This window comes from Chlamydotis macqueenii, chromosome 5 (genome assembly GCF_036417535.1).
Source record: "Chlamydotis macqueenii isolate bChlMac1 chromosome 5, bChlMac1.mat, whole genome shotgun sequence".
In the NCBI taxonomy this organism is placed as follows: Eukaryota; Metazoa; Chordata; class Aves; order Otidiformes; family Otididae; genus Chlamydotis; species Chlamydotis macqueenii.
Genome location: NC_141560.1, coordinates 28,795,052 through 28,813,930, shown reverse-complemented (window position 1 = coordinate 28,813,930; position 18,879 = coordinate 28,795,052). Strand labels below are relative to the sequence as shown.

The 18,879-nt window shown below is 34.9% G+C and overlaps 1 protein-coding gene across 2 annotated transcripts in view; it reads right to left on the bottom strand.

The window, feature by feature from the left end:
• Positions 1–18,879, bottom strand: part of SNX6 (sorting nexin 6) — a 28,752-nt gene that overhangs the window by 6,111 nt on the left and 3,762 nt on the right. For both annotated transcript variants that reach the window (XM_086749275.1, XM_086749276.1), the window contains exons 3-13: positions 16,835–16,939; positions 15,935–16,045; positions 14,226–14,347; positions 12,149–12,272; positions 10,748–10,843; positions 9,316–9,421; positions 6,868–6,943; positions 5,553–5,592; positions 4,291–4,377; positions 3,222–3,381; positions 2,074–2,159 (exon numbers count right to left, since the gene is read on the bottom strand). In XM_086749275.1, coding sequence (XP_086605401.1) covers positions 2,074–2,159; positions 3,222–3,381; positions 4,291–4,377; positions 5,553–5,592; positions 6,868–6,943; positions 9,316–9,421; positions 10,748–10,843; positions 12,149–12,272; positions 14,226–14,347; positions 15,935–16,045; positions 16,835–16,939 — 1,113 coding nt within the window. The remainder of the gene's footprint in view (positions 1–2,073; positions 2,160–3,221; positions 3,382–4,290; positions 4,378–5,552; positions 5,593–6,867; positions 6,944–9,315; positions 9,422–10,747; positions 10,844–12,148; positions 12,273–14,225; positions 14,348–15,934; positions 16,046–16,834; positions 16,940–18,879) is intronic.

The window sequence follows — 18,879 nt, the reverse complement described above, 5'->3', positions numbered from 1 at the left end:
TGCAAGTTCTTTAATAATCCAACTCAGAATCTACAGAAATAAAAGCGCTGCAAACTGATCCATCTGTAGTAGTTTGTTTTGAATAAACATGGAACACATGCTTTGAAAAAACAGAACTTTGAAATCTAGTGAGAAACAAAATATCCTTTCATTCAACAAGTCACAAGATGTTAACATTTCAAGAACGCACCCTTAGTCAAAATGACCTTTTACATTGTAAAGCTTTAAATATTCAAAACTGTCTAGTTAGTCTTACAGTGCTCCATGATAAAGTAGAAGAGGGTCAGCAAAAAAAAGTCCACCTTTAAAAACAGAACTACAGTTCAAAGCTTCTATTTCAGCCTTCAATACTTCTTGTTAGTAAATTTACTAAGACAAAGCAAATCACAGACTGAGACAGACTATCTGAAGAACTACACCTTAAACACAAGCTGTAGTGACAAATGAAGAACAGCTAAAAAAATTCAAGCTATTCCAGATAAACTGAGGGCACCAAGATGTGCATATCAAGTAAGTTGAAAGTTACAGAAATTAAGCATTTTCCCTGTCTTTTGCAGTTATTAGCTGTCAAAATTCAAGAAAATACTACAAGATTTTGACTTATACAGAGAGTTAATACAAGTGATTCTTTAAGGATACTTTAGAAGATAGAGAAATTTTTAAAGCACTCCTCTCCAAGGCATGTGGGGACTTCAGCAGGGGCCAGTTAGAAGAGATGATGAAGAGTCAATGACTGAAGCAGGACAGAAGTGCTGTGGATTCATTCCCTTGTTAAAGCATGATATGGCAAATCAGTAAAAACTGTTGCAAGTATGACTGTTAAGACTATTGATTTCACTAAAACCCATAACCAGTATATCCATGACCAAACATGGGGATTTCTGGGAGACTCAGGCCTGGATATAGACAGCTGTTATACAAAGAGAAGTAGGAAGGCTGAATAGCACCAAGTATTATGAGGAATTTTAAGACTTATGGGGAAATACAGCTGAGTTTCTGATACAGTACATTAAAGCAAGCACTGTTCATCTGAAAAAGCAGTGGAGTATTCCAGACCTTACTGGTTACTTTACCAGCTAAATACCCCATCAAGCTGAACTTACACCTACAAAGGTTAAAAACAAAAGCTCCGCAAAACAAGTCTTTTTACAATGCATTAGTATTACAAGCAATGGGTTTGGCAGAACGAAGAATGACACTGTCAACACTACTGAAAAGAGCGTAGAGCAGCAGCAAGTTAACTCAGCAACACTATACACCTCTTAACTTGTCATTTCAATAGATATATTCCAAGTTAATTCAAAGCTTGGTAGTGAATGCACTTTCAGATTTGTGATGAGAATGAGAAATGGTAGAGCTGACTTTCAAAAGAAAGCCACCTCCTGCTATTGGACTATTAAATTAAGATTGTTGTACTTGTTTATGAAATCAGAGCAACTAACCTGATTTAACCAAAACATTAATTTCATACTGATTAAAAGAATCAAATACATTGGGAAATTTAAGGACAGTACAAGCCCCTTAAAGTTTTTTTTCCTGCAAAAATTTATTTTACTGAAAAGGCTATCTGCAACATTCCTCTTTTGTTAGCACTTTATAGTTTAAAGGCAAAAAGGTTCAAAAAGCATACTCAGAGTAAAACTGATCCAACTTCAAACAGGCCTGTGTTATCTCATGCTTAATAGTTAGCCTATCCTATAAATGAAGTCCCCAACATCTCGGTAACAGGAGAAACCACTTCCTATCTCACAGTAAAATGGTGAGAAGAGGTTTTAAAAATAGGCAGGTATTCAAACTCTGCAGCTATAAATATCAAACAGCAAGAGAAACATAAAACTGAAGCCAAAATTGTCTTCAAGGAGATGAGTTTTCCAAAGGCACCTCAAGTACACTGGTCTCAAGGAGATATTTCACCTATACTTCCCCCCGCCCCTATTATTTGAGAAAGTTCACCTTTCTGGATGATGCTTACCTTCAAATTCCCCTTCCTGAATGTGAAGTGCATATCACACAACAAATGTAGCCATTTCAGTTATTCAAGTATATAATATTTAAAGTCAGTATCACAATTACCTTAGCATGTTTTAATTCCAGTTCTGCTAGTTCCACCAAATTTTTTCTGAATGCTGCAACTCTTCTTGTCTTAAAGTCTATCAGTTCTATAGAAAATAAAAATTGGTTAATTAACAGTATTATTGCTAGTGCCCTCAACTGTTAACAGACTTTCCTTCAGGATGGAAGAGGCAAAGGGTAAAAGAAGGCAACAGGAAAAAAACTCAAGTTTAATCTCAGCACACTCCAAGCTCAAAGATGTTGCTACACTGTTGGATGAAAGCAAACCATCATTGCAGTTCATCATCTCTAGCTGACCTTTTGTGGACGCAAAGATCTTTTTTCAAAAAAAAAAAAACAAACCTGCAATGTAGATGCTTTTAAACATTTAATTATCTTATTCCATGTGCACTGTTATTTCAAGGATGATGTATAAAAGTATCTAGGGAAGATACTAAGCTAAAAGTAGCATGAAGAACAGAGGAAGCAAGTATGCTTTATGGATATACCTTTGTGGCTAATAGGATCACATTCTCCACTGTCTCATTTACAGGACTGACTAGCCAGATTTACAGGGTCAAACAACCCTTAAATTATAAAAACAGAAGAGTATGGTGTTTAAACCTTGAACAAATCTGCCCCAAATAATGACTAACTCACAAAAATCTTCGCCTAAAAAAAAAAAAGGAGAGGCAGTTTCCATGAAAAAAAAGCAATATGTAAATAAGGCTCTTCTTCTCTAGAGCTACTGTCATACAGCAACTTCAGTGAAATCTCATTTCACAATCTCTCCCTTTTCTAATGTAGCGTCATGTCTGCAACAGACTGCTCCCTTCACAGTAGAATGCACAAAACCAAAAATGGAATTTCAGCAATAGTATAAAATACTAAGTTTGCCTTTACTGCTAGCAATTATCTTTTTGTACCCTATCCTATTAATATAAAAAAAGTGGCTAACAAATAATTTTCACTTAGACTTTGCTCTAACTAATGAAGCGACGAGGAGTCAAAGGAAAATATAATTTGAACTTTCTAAAATAAGTAAATATGGATTAAAAGATAATAGTTCATCTTAGGAAACAAAACAAAAAAAAATCTATTCTCATTAATAATATTGTAAAATCTGTTAGTTTTCAAGTAGTAATGTAGGATCAAAGACCACCCAATACCTTGTTTTGCCGATTCAGATATTTTCTCAAATTTCTGACAGCATATTTGCTGAGTAGTTTCAGCTTGCAGCACATCTTTATTTTTCGCTCTTGCTTTATCCAATGCCTTATTAGCATTTTCATAATCCACTAGTGACCTAGATCTTCTATACAGGAGATCCTGTTTAAAAAACCATATAGGATGTATAGAGTTTACAAGATTACCCAAGGATTTTGGTATATACCAAGTAATTAAAAAAAATTTTAGTCTTTCCTGCTGTATATAAGTTCTTACTAAATTATTTGCATTCACTTTACTTCATCCTGCAAGTCACAGTAATATCCACACGAAATTAGACACACAATTTAATATTGGTTGGTCTGTATCTTGTCTGACAAGAGGCTAGCAACAGATGGCTTAGGTGATACTCCAAAAAGCCTAAGAAGGGGCAGTCATGGGAAATTTCACAGCTTCTTAGATTAGAAACAAACTACATTTAGATTAGGTACTTGAAATGCACACAGAACCCAAGAAACAGCAGCAGCATTTTTTTTCCAAGTTATTGCTGTGATCTTCTAACTACAGACATTTTCTGTCAAATGCTTCCTCATTCTGTCATGTTACTTAATCATCTTACATCAAACAATACTAAGAATGAAATTTTCTGTAGGTATAGAATATGAAATTTGGCCCATATGTTTTTATATCAGCACTTGCAGATCATCTGGAGTATCCATTTTGACTATTAAAAAAAAAGTAGAATTGCTTGCAGTCTACAAGCAGCAAACACATGAACAATTCACCAACAGCTTTTCCACTGTTTTTAATTATCAAGGCCAAATTGTACAGTATAGGTGGATCACACAGTTCCAAATAGTCAGTCCCAGAGTCAGCAACTGCATTGTCACTCCTTATATACAACAGAGATCCAGTTCTTACAGCTGAAGGAGAAACCACAGGCTAGAGGTGACAGCATTTTAACCTACCTACTGTGTACTTCTCAAGACGATCCCTTATCTCTCTCTCTTTTTTTTTTTTTTTTTTTTTAAGAAACACTATTTCACTGAACAAAAAAAAACATAAATTCACCTTAGCAGCTTGAGATTCTCTTAGGTAATATTTCAGAAGATCAGAAAGTTTAAGATCTTCATCAGCAGATACTCGGGCCTCTATTTTCTGGAAAAACAGTAAGTAAAAGCATCAATTTAAAAACATCCAGACTTTGGGTATTCACTTGTATGATGTAAATACAACATATACAAAAGTACATGACAGATTTTCTTTTTCAAAAACTAAGATCGTGCATTTGTGACACAGTACTTAAAGACGCATCATGAGGCAGTATTAGGATTTTGTATTAAAATGTGTGCAATAACATACTATGCAAGCAGCAATTGACATCTAGCTTTTATTTTAAGCAATGCCTTCTTCCCAATTTCAATTATCTGTATAATACACTAGGAAAAAAAGCAGAGAAAGAAAAACTTATCTAGTATAAAGAGTTGCACAGGAAGATGTGTGTTGTTTTTGAGATCAAAGGAAAACAAATTTTTAAGGCACCTTTGCAGACTAGTTGTGTAACTGCATGTATTAAGTAGTCTAAAAGTCCAATAAACTTATTTGAATTTAGAAACACAGTCTGCAAGTGCATTTTTTAAATCTTGATTTAAAAAAAAATTTGAAAAGGTAACATTTTAGATCAAAGCAAGTAATTTCATTATTTTCTTTACATATTTATGCAGCTATAACCATCATTTTCTTTAAAGTACGTATTTATGCAGATATAACTATCTGTGTTTAGGAAATGCATATATTTCTCATTCAAAAGTTTTCCTGACACACGGCATGCAGCTTCTGCTCTACCAAGACAAACAAACAGAGCCAAAGAGACGAGATATTTGAAAATCTGGTTAGAAGCATCAGCAACAGTATTTATGAGTCAAAGAATTGCAGAAACAGATCTTGGCTCGAGAGAAGAGCAGGATGATTGCCATTTTTTGGATTAAGGATTACTTTCTTTTTTTTCTATAACAAGTTCTGTGATAACCAGTAACAAGTATGGAAGTCTCCAAGCTTTTTAGGGGAACAGTAGCTTTACTAGTATACTACACAGAAGACAAGAAGACTGCCTAGAAATGTTTAGGAGTCTTCAGACTCCTATGGATCAATCATTTTGCAAAACATATCACTGAAATCTTATGCTTTTTCATTCCCTACTTCACATTGCTTAAATGCTTCCTATAGAAGCATCCACAAAACATCCACATACTAATGTCTAGCTGACACAAGATGTCCTGGCAGTTCCAGGATGTACACAAAGAAAATATCTAAAAAGGTTTCATAGTACATACCCTTGTTTTGTCAAATAACTCTGATACCTTCAGAAAAAACCTGCACAAAGGAAATAGCTTATATTACAACATTAATTTGAACAGTCTAATTACTTTATAGAACTCAAAAAATAATCTGTGTCTGGAAATAAAGACTATAAAGGCAATGCTTAGAATTGTAATTCACAGAACTCCAAGAACATAATAGTTTCAAATGGTAGCACTTCAAACATCTGAGAACTGTACAACTTACAAGAAAAGGTAAGGGACAAACAAAGCATAATGAATGGACATTTTTTACTAAAGAATAATTGCACAGCTCCTCAGGGATTCTTTATGCTTCTGTGAATTAAACCCCAAACACCACCACCTTGTTTAACGGTCCTATGTTATTATCAAGCGTCCTTCACTCAAATTTGAATATACTTTTCTTCACAAACTCAACATGACGCATGCTCTACTTGTAATTCAGGGAGGCTGAGCAATAATGTGGCACATCGTTACAGGAGACAATACCAGGGTTCAATATAACAGCAGACTGAATCACAGTCAAATTATACCATTTTGACAGAAGACAGGCACGATTCCTGACAGACCCTAAGAGACTACATCAAATCTCAATACTGTAACTAAGGTAATCAATATGTAATCTATCACCACATTTGGAAGTATATCATTGTAATTCAGGTAAATTAATAAAAATAAGTTAAGTTTCATACTATTCTCCTACCTATCATCACACTAACTCTAATAAGTGTAGAGGTTCACAAGCATCAACACCTTTAAGCTAGTTAACTAAGTTTTACTTTTAGATACACCAAATTTCATATTCAAGCAAATCACTGAAAGATTAAAGAACAAACATCTGTACATAGAAACCTAGTTTTAGGGATCTCTGTAGACACCTTTGTTTTCCTAAAGGCAGTAAAATTGCCAGAAGAGCAAAATTATTTTTCAAGATCTTTGCAAAGGCAACACCTACAAAATCAGCATACTCAGACTAAGACCTATTCTTTCTGCATATGTCAAAGCACTTAAAATACTTAGAAAAAACTGGTGAAAGAGTTGGGTTTTCTTCTTATTCTATGAGGATTCCATCTCATCTGTGTAATTTTCTGCAAGCTGCAGAAAATGGTATTTTTTCCAAACAAATATTAAAAGAAAAATATTAAACCAGCTTGTTACAGAAATTAATTACTAGAGAAGAAAACCTCTTAATGTGATATAACTATAATAAATTCTATTTTTCTCATAACAAGAGAGCTACCAATCTCAGCAGGTCACCGCTAAGTCTGCTCCTTAGCAATTCCCCCATAACTTATTAATACTATCTTACTTGCATATATCTGTGGAGTCTTGTGTTCCTAATGCATATAATGAAGAACCAATTCTATTATAGTCATCCGCCACATCTAGAAAAAACAAACAAGCAGTTGTTTTACTATTTCATTCCTCCTCTTTCTGAAAATGTTGACGTTCCTCTCTCTCTTCAAGAGTAGGTGTTTTTCTGAAAGGAACACGCCTTAACACAAAAGCAGAAATAAAACTTCAGTCATGTCACTTATGAAGGATAACTTCACACAATTAACATGGCGCTCTCATGAAATTGTGAAGTCTGTAATTTATCTAGGGATATTTAATACGATTAGTACCTGCTGGGTAAATTTATTGTGCAACTTTGTTTTATTTTCATGGAAGAGGGACAAACTCAGTGGCTAAAGTCTGAATATAAATCTTACTCGAAAGTGTAAAGCTATTTGAAAAAAATCACAGTCTAACAATAATGAAGAGCAAGTCTGTGTGCTTGAAAGCAGTAAACTGAATACAAACTCCAAACTACCAAAATACAATGCTATACACACAACAACTTTTCTAGTGCATGCCTAATTTTCAGGAAAACCCTTACCTCATTAACTATTGCCCACTAGCTGAAGTAGCATTAGTGTTAAAGCATTTTAAACAATTAAATTAGAAGCAGGGTTTGTAAAGAAGGCTGCACATCTTGACTAGTGAGGTATTGCTATATAGTGATCATGAAAATCAAATATTGGCACAGATGGCTTTTTAAAGAGCTTTTAGTACAAACTCAATAGATGATTAAAACACTAACAGATCCAAGCAATGAACAGGAAAATATATTTGCTTGTTATTTCCAAAGTTTATATGCCTTTAAGCAGAATTACTTTTTTTTTTTTTTACATAACACAACCTTGTTTTAACAGATTGTGTGGGTCACTTTCCACCCAATTCAATACTCCATACATCCCAAGGGAATCAGTGCCGTTGGTCACAGTGAAGAATGGTATTAGGAAGCCATTCATTTCCCCTTCTATTCCTTCCATTTAAACGTAAAAATACATTTTCTACTGGAAATAGGAAGTCAGTATCTTTGCAAGCCCCTGCAGCTCTCTGCTGATCATAAGTCATCCATAAACTACAGATTGCCCATTTCCAAAACGGCTTCCCAGCCCACCACTCTACTCCTCTAGCCAGAGCTTTAAGAAAGCAAACAAAACACCAGAAACCGCTGTGGGTTTACTTGCAGTCTACAAGCAGCAAACACATGAACAATTCACCAACAGCTTTTCCACTGTTTTTAATGATCAAGGCCAAATTGCACAGTATAGGTGGATCACACAGTTCCAAATAGTCAGTCCCAGAGTCAGCAACTGCATTGTCACTCTGTATGTGAATGAAGACACAGGGTCCCTCAGTACTTCATTAAGCCATAAGTGACTCTCCCCATCTCCTAGCATAGATACCAAAGCTACAAAAGATTCAGACTTCATACAACAGCAAGAGAAGCATATAAAGAGCTCAGTGCATTCTTGGTTTAATGTCTCATTCAATATCCACTTTAGAGTCCTTACCAATGGAGATTCATAAAAGGTTTGTGGCTGGGTTTTATGTGAACCATATTACCGTAGAAAGCAAGGCAGAATCTGTGAATCGGACACAAACTTCAAGAAAGTGGACAGAATCTAGAAGTTCAATTTTGATTTATCTAGGCACAAAAACTTAAAATCAAAGGTAATAAAGCTCAACTTTTTTCTGAGCTTCTCAAAATGCAGTAACCCTAAAACAAACACAGTAGTCCTAAACCAAAGATTTTCCATTTTCTCAAATAAATGCACTTCAGAAGACTATCTAGAGCTTCCAGAAATCACATTAGCTAGCACTCAGCTCAGAAAGACAAATCAACAGCTAAGTGAAAAATCTGACCCCAGTAACAAAAGGGGTGCTGCAAACCAAGCTACTGAATGTAGACATTCCAGTCTCCATTCTAAAAGGCTGAAAAAATGGAAACCTGACTTCTTAGTCTAGAACTAATGGCCCAAATAGGAGTTTCCTGCTCAGCAAGGTAACACAATGTCTAGTGTGCCAAGAAATTGCACTCTGATGAATGCAAGCTCATCCAATTAAGACCAATTCATTAGGAGTAAAATCACATATACTGTTTTATTACCCACCTTTACACTTTAAAGACTAAGAATTAGACTTCAAAAAACTATTACATAAAGCATGTTTCTCTTCAAAGGGACAGGATGAAGAATCAAGCTATCTGCAGTGTGGCAGCAGGCTCTTCTTACTACATCTAGTCTATTTCAGCAAAGGATAAACTTTGAAAGTCAGATTAAAATTATTTAGACTATCTGAAGACTACACTTGGAGGAATTCATTCACTTTCCGCATGCAAAAAAAGAAAACTAAAAATTACTGCTCCTCACGAACTACTTCTGTACACTTTAACTAGTACTATTTTCACCCTGGAAAAAGAACTTACTTTTATGTGATCTTGTCATTTTATCAGATTTGGCAGAGGCATCTTTGACTCTGTTGTGATATTCTACAAGGAATGTTCTTTCATGTTCAAAGAAGTCATCCACATCCTACAAAAAATAAGAGGAATTTAAACAATAGGATTTCACTGACTCTGTACAGAGCAATTGCAGAGTAAATTCACATACATTGCTGTTGCTGTGACACAAAATGTACTCTATTTTTATTGTCTAAAACACCGTTTATGCAAAGTTATTTCTTCTTCACTTATTTTATCATTATCTGAAGTTTTATTAAGAATTTATTAAGAACTAAGAATTTGTAACAAGCATCTTAAAGGTCTAGATAACTAAATCTGAAGCAAAGGAAATAATTTCACTTCTGACTACCACTTTGATGACAGAAAAATAGAATACATGTCAAGTACTTAATAAAAGGACTTCTACCTAGAAAGAGGGAAGGGGGAAAAGACAGACATCCAGTTGCACAAATGCTGTGGTCACAGCAGAGACAATATGAACTCTGAGTTCAGGAACACTGATCTTGATGACTTCTTTGAAGTTGGTAAATGTAGGTAGATTATAATATTTTCTGTATTACAATCTGAGATATTGGGTTTATATTTATTTTTAAAACCCCTCTAAAATAGCAAAGATGCTTAATACCATGGAATAGCCTACAACATGGGCTTTGAATAAAGGGCTTATGAAAACTGCTGGTTATATGGACTTTATATTTTTCTCCAAGTCATAATTAAGCCACAGTTATAACCACTTTCCAGCAGTTTCAAAACTCAAGATTCTACAACTAGGAACTTCAGCTCTTCTAATTTGCTTCCAAATGGAAAGGTACCACTATAAAGAAAGGAGATTGAAATAATCTTCTGCAGAATTTATACTTGTTATAAAACCAAACTTTCAACTTCTGGAAAAGTCAAAATGAAATTGAGTTTTCATTAAAATTATTTTTTTTTGTTTCAGTTAGATTCTTGCATCTGGCTGGGAAAAATAATACTGCTTCTACTGCTGCTCTTGGCTTTGAAACAGTGGAAGGATGTTACAATGCTGGTAAATTTCATTCTCTGTTAGTAACTTCAGAGCTGCAGCAGTTGTTAATGCTAGTGCACCTTCTGCTGTACAAAATGACAGGCCAGAACAAAAAACAGATTATCAGGTATTTTACGGATTTTAAAAAAAGCTTAATTTCATAAAACAGGGGAAAGAGTACTGAAAGCCCTCTTTCACAGAAGCAGTCAGATAGCTCTCAGTTATCTTGTATCCAGGCCCATAGGTTCCTTCTCATGCTCTGCCTCTAATTCTTGAATTAGACATGGCTACAAAAAACCCTTTTTTGTAGCTATGTAAAAATTCTGCTTCATTAAAAAAAGGGAACAACGTTAACACATTTAAAATCCTGATATGTTAAGCAATAATCACCTTTACTCCTGAAACAATGACACCATCTGCTGATTTAACCATATTTTTAAAGAAGTCTTCAAGTTTCTCTTTCTTATTTTTCCCACGAACACTCAACTGAAAAACAAATTCATTTATCAAGTTAGTTCATTATCTGGAGGCAATAAAAGCTTAAAAAAAAAAAAAAAAACACCAAGCAAAACACTACATAACTTCCTACTCCTAAACCAGTTTTCCTGCTCTCTGCTTAGTCTTATACTCTGCATTAACAGGGACAGGGCACCATGCACCTAGAAAGACAGACTACCTCATTTACTGAGACTGTTCTTCATCACCTAAAACACTATTCCAGGGGAAAAAAAAAACAAACACCAAAAAAAAAAAAAAAAAAAAAAAGAACATCAGCAACATTCTAGCACCTACAGATAATACCAAATGTACAAGGTCTATGTTTCAGTTATCAATAACACAGTATAGCTGTTGAGTTAATCTAACATAATCAAGTTTTGCTCTTCTAAGTGTAGAATGGCAGATGTTTGACTTTCAGAAACTACAGAAACATTTACCCCTCACTGCACTGAGGATAGTGTTGGTTTCAGCCTCCTCACACTCTTCCCGTCCATCTAAATTTGCCCAATTTAGGTAAACCTTTCTACAGCATTTCTACATCAAGCAACATGAGGATCCTGTGTAACATATTTTGAAGCTAAGCAGGTACTCAGTTGAGCCAATCTCTGTAATGGTTTCTTCAACATTCAATGTTGAAGACGCTTCTGCAATTCTAAAAAGCAACTAAAAACAGTTTGCAGAATATGAGCAACCACTAACTTCAACATCAGAATCAGGAATCCAGAAAGTCCTCCCCCTTAACTCAAAATAAGATAGCAACTCAGTATGTAACATGTGGGTAGTCACACTAGTCCAGTATCTTTTAAAAAAAAAAAATAATAAAAATTTCACTGACATTATTAACAAAAAGGCTTTACTTATCAGAACATTTCATTAGAAATCCTCTCCAGTTTTGTTAGCAACAGAATTTAAACCATGGTTCAGATTTCTAAAAATTAGCATTCCGTCTTTGTGGCATCATCCTTCCCCACAAATAATAAAAAAAAAAACTCAGTATAACATCATGTGAATTCACCACCAAAAGCTAATCTTTTTAATCCAAAAGATATTGGATTCTCATTAACATTTTTTATGCCGAGGCTACAGCACATAGTGCATTTGGTTCCCCAGGTGGCAGCAAAATGAACTCCCACAGACTAAATTCATTTCTAACTTCTACAGTACAAATAGGTCTAGTATGAAGGAACTGATGAAATTTGCTCCAGGAGGTAAAGCCCTCTTAATCAATTTTTCATCCTACCATAAAAGTACATCGTGATTTCTCTTGTCAGCAATTTAGTTCTCAATACTCACATCCTGATTATATTCCAAGAATACATGGAAGTTTAAATCCTTTCTCAAAATAGGATGTGCTGCCACGCGACACAAAAACACCTCATGCATTGCAACCGTCTTCTTGAATATGGCCAAATACTCACTGAAAACAAGAAACAAGACATAAGAATTTCACGTGAAGCAATGAAATTTGAGATAAGCCTAGTGAGCAGCTTTAAGAGATCCTCAGTAAGGATACAAAATTATAAACTGATATACTAGATAATCACTCTGATATTTGATATACACATAAATAAATAGTACAATGTTAATATTAGGGGGAAATTTGAAGCCCTAACATATTACAGAGAGACTTTTAATAAAGATTCAACAAATACATTCTCATTTTTAAAGCTAGCTATCATAGACTGGTTTGCTGAAAGTGTAACCTCATTTAATTGTCCTTTCCCCAACTCAGCAAAAATAAACAAATTGAGATACAGACTACAGGCATTAGGCACTACGTAGCTGATGTGCAAATTCCTTCCTCCCCATCTCCATCCCCTTGCCTATTTGCACCCTCCTTACTTATTTAAACGTTCCTGTATTTTTGTTAGCTCTTTAGATAGTAGTCGTTTATTCCATGTTAAAGCACCTAGCCCTTTTGGGCTGAAGCTTACATGGATGTCTTGCTTCATAGTGGTTCTAAAAGCGAAATTAAGCGCTGCATTTGGTAGGTACAACCAAAAAAATCACGTTTAATCATACAATCGCATAGTCGCCCAGTTCAGCCAAGTCAACTTTAAAGTATTTACTCATTTGTGATTTAACTAAGAGGAAGGCATTCTTATCAATACAAGTTTGGTAGAACTCATTTTGCTTTGCAAACTCAATGAATAAGATGTAACTTGTCTAGAAACGAGGAACGGGCTCTTTTCCCCATTCTGAGGTCAAATAGTAAAATGATAATTAACACTTTTGCTTCCACTATGTGCAATGAGGTTAAGATTTACATACCAGCAAACCAGCAGGGCCAGTGTTGGGAGATGTTTGATCTCAGTGAGAGTAGTAGTCATTCAGTGAAGACAAAAAAGGAGGATGCAGAGGATGGAGGTGGCAGTAGAAGAAACCCAAAGTTTTCTGTGTTATCCAACCCCTAACCAGACCACAAGAGAATCATGATCAGGGCCGCTGGAAAACCACAGATTCTTTAAAATCTATAGTGTTTTGCTAATTTCCAGTTTTCTGCATATGAAGTGTATATCTACTCTGCTATAAAAGATTTTGTATGTAACAGTAATACAGAGCTTTTTAAGACATTTGCTCATAGCAGCTGGAGTTCAGAGAGAAAGCAGCAGTTCTAAGAGTTCTATGTACTTTTCTTGCCAATTCAGAGCTCTTCATAGAAGCAGTTTAGAAGCAGTGTAAATATACACTTGAAAACTGAAACCAATGACAGGAAAAAGATCAAAGAAGTGAATGCATGATAAGGAAAGTGGATGAAGCAACTTCCCTGTGTAACTTAATATGGAACAAAAAGCCTTGGAGCAGATATTTCAACACGCATTAAATTCATAGTAATGGAAAATACTATTTTCAGGAAGTATAGTCTCCTTGTGCAAAAAAGGTGAGTGTCAAAAAAAAAAAATTTTCTAGTAATCTCCATATTTCTTGGGCAACAGGAGGGTGGCATCTGTGTTTACAGTACCAACCAAATGCAAAAATCCCTAACTCAATTACTGTATGTATAAACCGTAAAGTCTTATTATGCTTACAAAATATGGAAAACCAGAACTAAAAAGAGATAAAGGTTACCTCCTCCCTTTGCAGGTGTCCTGTGAAGAAAAGGATCTGACTAGATTTTTCCTTATAAAAGAATGCTCAAGAATCAGCTCATTTTTTCTCCTGTTTCAGATCATCTTCCTTTAAATTATTTCTATAATTTTCCTAATGGCTCTGATCATGATCACTAAGATAACCCTGGTTATGGAGCAACTGGATTCTCACGCATGTATTTCACAGAGAATCATTACAGTGAAATCGGAAACATGGGACAGCAAACAGCATTAAAAGTTGAGGGGTTAAAAAAAAAAAAGTAGTAATCAAGTCTACATACGCCTCCAGCTCTTGTTTCATCTTGGTGAATTCTTCTTTAGTCATTGATCCTTCTCCTTCTCCAAGTTTCTGCAATTTCTCCCTTGAGGCATCAAAGTCAGGCCTGGGTGGTGCTGGTGGAATCTGGAATTGCATCAAATCTTTAATTGCTCATCTTCTCAGTCAAACAACATCCATTCAGTACAGGAACTGAAGATTTGCCTGCAGCTTTTTAATATGTGGCGCTTTCTTTCATCATTCACTACAGCATTTATGGATAAAGCCTCTGATTCACGAGTTAAGACAAGCTGCATTACTCTATCAATTTTGGCCAAGTATCCTTGAAGATTACTAAAGAATTAACTAATGGCTTCAGTAGTTTAATTACATCACAAACCAAATAATACCTAGCTTTCCCATCATAAAAAATTAAAACTTGAATTTTTTATTTTGTAATTAGCTTTGTTTTAGCTTATTTGGTAAGGATTGTTTCTCATTTAAACTGAGGGGGAAAAAAAAAAAAAAAAAAAAAGGAGAACTCCACAATTGTTTTCACACTATCCATTTATAACTTGCCAAAACTTTAAACCAAAAAAACATTCGACATTGTTTGCAGGCACTAGTTCTTTCTTGTAGCACTGCTGACATCAAAGATACATCTGTTGAAATAACAAAGCACACAGTAAACAAGTCTCTAGGTTAATCTTGTAATACATTATATTAACATTGAAAGAGAAAACACTGCAGTCAAACTAATCCTGAACTGCTATCAGTAAAGGGACACAGAAAAAAAGCTAAACTAAGCTTAAGTTTTAGTTCACTGGCATTTGCCCATTACATTAATGCATTACAAAAAAAAAAAAAAAATCCAGCATCTACACAATCAACCGTCTGAAATTAGTTACTACCACACTGAAGGTCTAGTAACTTCAAATAGCTCTTCTGACTAAAAAAAGACTAGCTCAAGAATAGTATCACAGATTATATTAATGATAATGTATCCACTAGCCAATTAGAAATACGTGTTTACCTTCTGAATCAGTATACACACTCCCAAATACAAAATTAATACCCGACTTTCACATCAAGATGATAAATATTTCTATTTGTAGCTGAAGTATGAACAGCAGCACCTATTTTTAATGGCAGTATCATAAGGTGAATATTTTGGGACCTTTGTTTCACGGAGGCCTAAAATAAACCTCAAAATGTAAGTTGTTAAGTTGTATATTAAGGTTGTCTGTAGTTCTAGATAGTATTTGCATTGTTTTTTTCCTCTCCAACCAATTTATAGTAAAATGAATCTGATCTTCATAATGAAAACTGGAAAAGTCTAATTACCAGAGCTCGGCTACTGCACTCTGCAATTCCAGCTAAAACAAAAGCAACATGAAACTTCTAAGTTAAACATTAGCTTGAAAAAACAATACCAAATTATACAGTTCATCCATCTCCCACTCTTCTAACACGGTGGACTAAAAATACATGTGGATACAGATTAAACTACTCACTCCTTAGTAGTGAAAGGTAAGAAAGCATGACAACTATAACTTTCCTCCAAGCTTCCTTCAACTATTAATTTTGTGTAATGACATAAAATCAAGTATCAGAGCATCTGATCGGACTTTAGAAGGAATGAAATCTTAAATTGCATTGAAAAGCAGTCACGAGTACTTTTGATACAGTCCACAGAAAACAGTGCACATAAACCAAAGGAACTCTAATACTTACAATATAGCCAGCATAATCCTCATTCTCAACAAAAGAGTCATGAAGCCAAATAAACTCTTCATGTTGCCGTACAACAGAAAATTCATTTTGTTTAAAATTTGGTAAGGAACTCTAGAATGGGAAAAGAAAGTAGAATTTAAAAAAACAAACAAACAAACCCAACAACAACAACAAAAAACAAACAAACAAACAAAACACCAAAAAAAAGCCCACCCCACAACCAACCACAAAACCTCACAGAAACAAAACAAAAAACCACACACCAAAAAAACCTCCAAAAAACCACAATGTTTTTCATTACTATATGACAAACACCTTGAAGGAACAACAAAATCCTTGGAGATATTCAAAACCCAAATGGACAAGCCCTGAGTAATGTGCTCTGGTTTACTCTAATTTATAGGAGTGAGGGAGGAGATGGGACTGAATGATCTCCAGAAACTATTCTGTCTTTCTGGGATCAATAAACATCTAAATCTAAAAAAAGAAGAAAAGCCATAAACAAGCAGTAACTAAAAATTATTCTTGAATGTAATTCCATTATGAAATATATTTTTGGAATCTGAAACCATAGCTAATCTAATAAAAAACTATACTGAAGAATATTGATGTCTGTTAAAGATTCGACTTGCAAATAGGCCAATTAGTAAGCGTGGGAACGGCATGACAACACATCAGTACAAAAAACCAAACGTCACTTTTTTCTAAACCGTTTTTTAACCACTTAATTTTTTAAGCATCTGTTTCTTACGCACTGCAGTTACAGTCTCTTACATATGAGCTAATGCTGCTTTCTAATTTCCTTTGGATTGTGTTACACTTATCTCAATAAACAGCTAAAGCAAACTTTATTTTGTATATAATTAAGGAAATGTTTAGCATACAAACCCAGGCTTTTACCTTTGTATGGACAGTGAATTTCACTTTGTCCCTCTCACTGAGTGCATCTGAGATATCCACTTGCAGAGCAGCATCAGTCTGGAGATCTACATTTATTGCTCTAAGCTAAACAAAGAAAAATCTATTTAGATTAACTTAAGAAAAAGTTAATTGTATTTCCCTTATTCTTCCCTTGAGAACAACCCCGATCCTGCAATGCTTAACATCCTTAAAAGACTGAAGATATATCACCAAAAAACCCAACATTAAAAAATTATTTCCAGCAGAAAGAGAAATTCCAGCAGAACTCCTTATGGCACACATGACCTAACTGTACTCCTTGTTAGTGCACTATTTTCATTTCTGTGAATTGTTAACTTGCTAGTAATTGAGATGGTCAAGACAAAATACATTTACAGACAGCAGCAAGCTTGGTAGGTTTTTCTCTTCATTCTCCCTGCAACCGTAAATCGACAACCTGCTGTAAGTCAATGTACTTGTAAAGGTACTAACAGTTGGAAATGCACTTTTAATGCAAAAAGTGGTCCTATATTTCAAAGAAGCAAGAGGTATTAAAGATTTGGTTTACTCACATTGTCTTACACCATTTCTTTTGATGATACACTGAAAAAGCTTAAGAAAAAAAATATTCTGAACTTCACAGAGCTAAGTCTCCTTGGAAATATTTGCGTGGGAAAAAAAATAAAATCAAAACAACAACAACAACAAAAAACCAACAATCCCAAACCCTCTCTTCAAAAAATCTCTTCAAAATCAGCATGAGAAATGGCAAAACTGCAAGGAATACGCATTTCTTTTCTGACAAGACGTGAAGCCTGAACTCTCTCACAAAAGAATTACAAAGTCATATTGGAAATGAGACCATGATAAAATATAGAAAAATTGGAAGATTATCTGAGCACCGCAATGTTTGTCAGTAACTGGACCAAAGGCTTCAATAGTACTTGGTGAAACTATAACCTCATTTAGACCCCAACTGGAAATTCAAGTCCCCTCACCCTTGCACCCTTGTTGCTCTAGAGCAACTCGTCCCATGACAATTACATCATCACGACCAGTGATGAGTTCAACAGACACTCAAAATATTTTTACAAGTACTAAAGCTAACTCTGAAATCATCTCCAATTACACTGAGAAAAAGATTTCAACGTCATGCTCACGAGGCTTAGTTTTTACTGAGACATTGTGTTTTCTTTGATGCTGTATTTTTTCTAGAAACATCACATTCTACAGTACAAAAATGCTTTGGCATACAGAAATACAGACTTTTTCACACAAAATTTTTCAAGATTGCATTTTGCAGTCCGTACTCAAGTACAAAAATGCTTAACTATCAGCAACACACAGCACAAAGGTTACGTATCAGCGGACTTCGAAGGTAACACTGCAAGGCATTGGAACAGCGCTGGGAGAGAAGCATCAACTGCCACATCTTGTTTTCCACCAGTTATCTTAATCCTCATCTCAAATCATAGTAGTCAGTTCCCACTCTAGTTTTCTCGTTAATCTCAGTGCACAGACAAGTCTGTTGCTTACGTAGCAGCAACCAGACTAACACATCTTAGAAATAGCACATTAAAGTAAACCAAAATCATACAGTCTAGCATATTCTGCTAGGCTAGCAAAACGTAACAGTTCAATAGCTATTACACAAATAGTAATAGCTTTTCCTTACAGCAAAGTTGGAAATCGTTAAAATCACCACACAGTAAAATATTCACACACGTGATTCAGGCATCGCTTTTTGGTTTATTTTCCCAATGTTTAGGGCGTCACTGCCTCACACAAAGGCATATTATCATGCAACAACACATTGCAGATCACTTCTCAGAGGCCTTATGTCATGACACCACATTTTTCAGCTTGTAAAAAAGTTTTTAGTGGTTCTACTGTCTGGGGTACCATTTGTTTTCTCTGATCCCCCAGAATACATTAACAAACAGAGTAATCTCAGCAAATAATCTGGATTATCCAAATGGTAGCTTTGCAGTCTTTCACAGGTCACAAAAATTTCTACTAAAACCCTTTTTCCCCTCCTTTTTTTT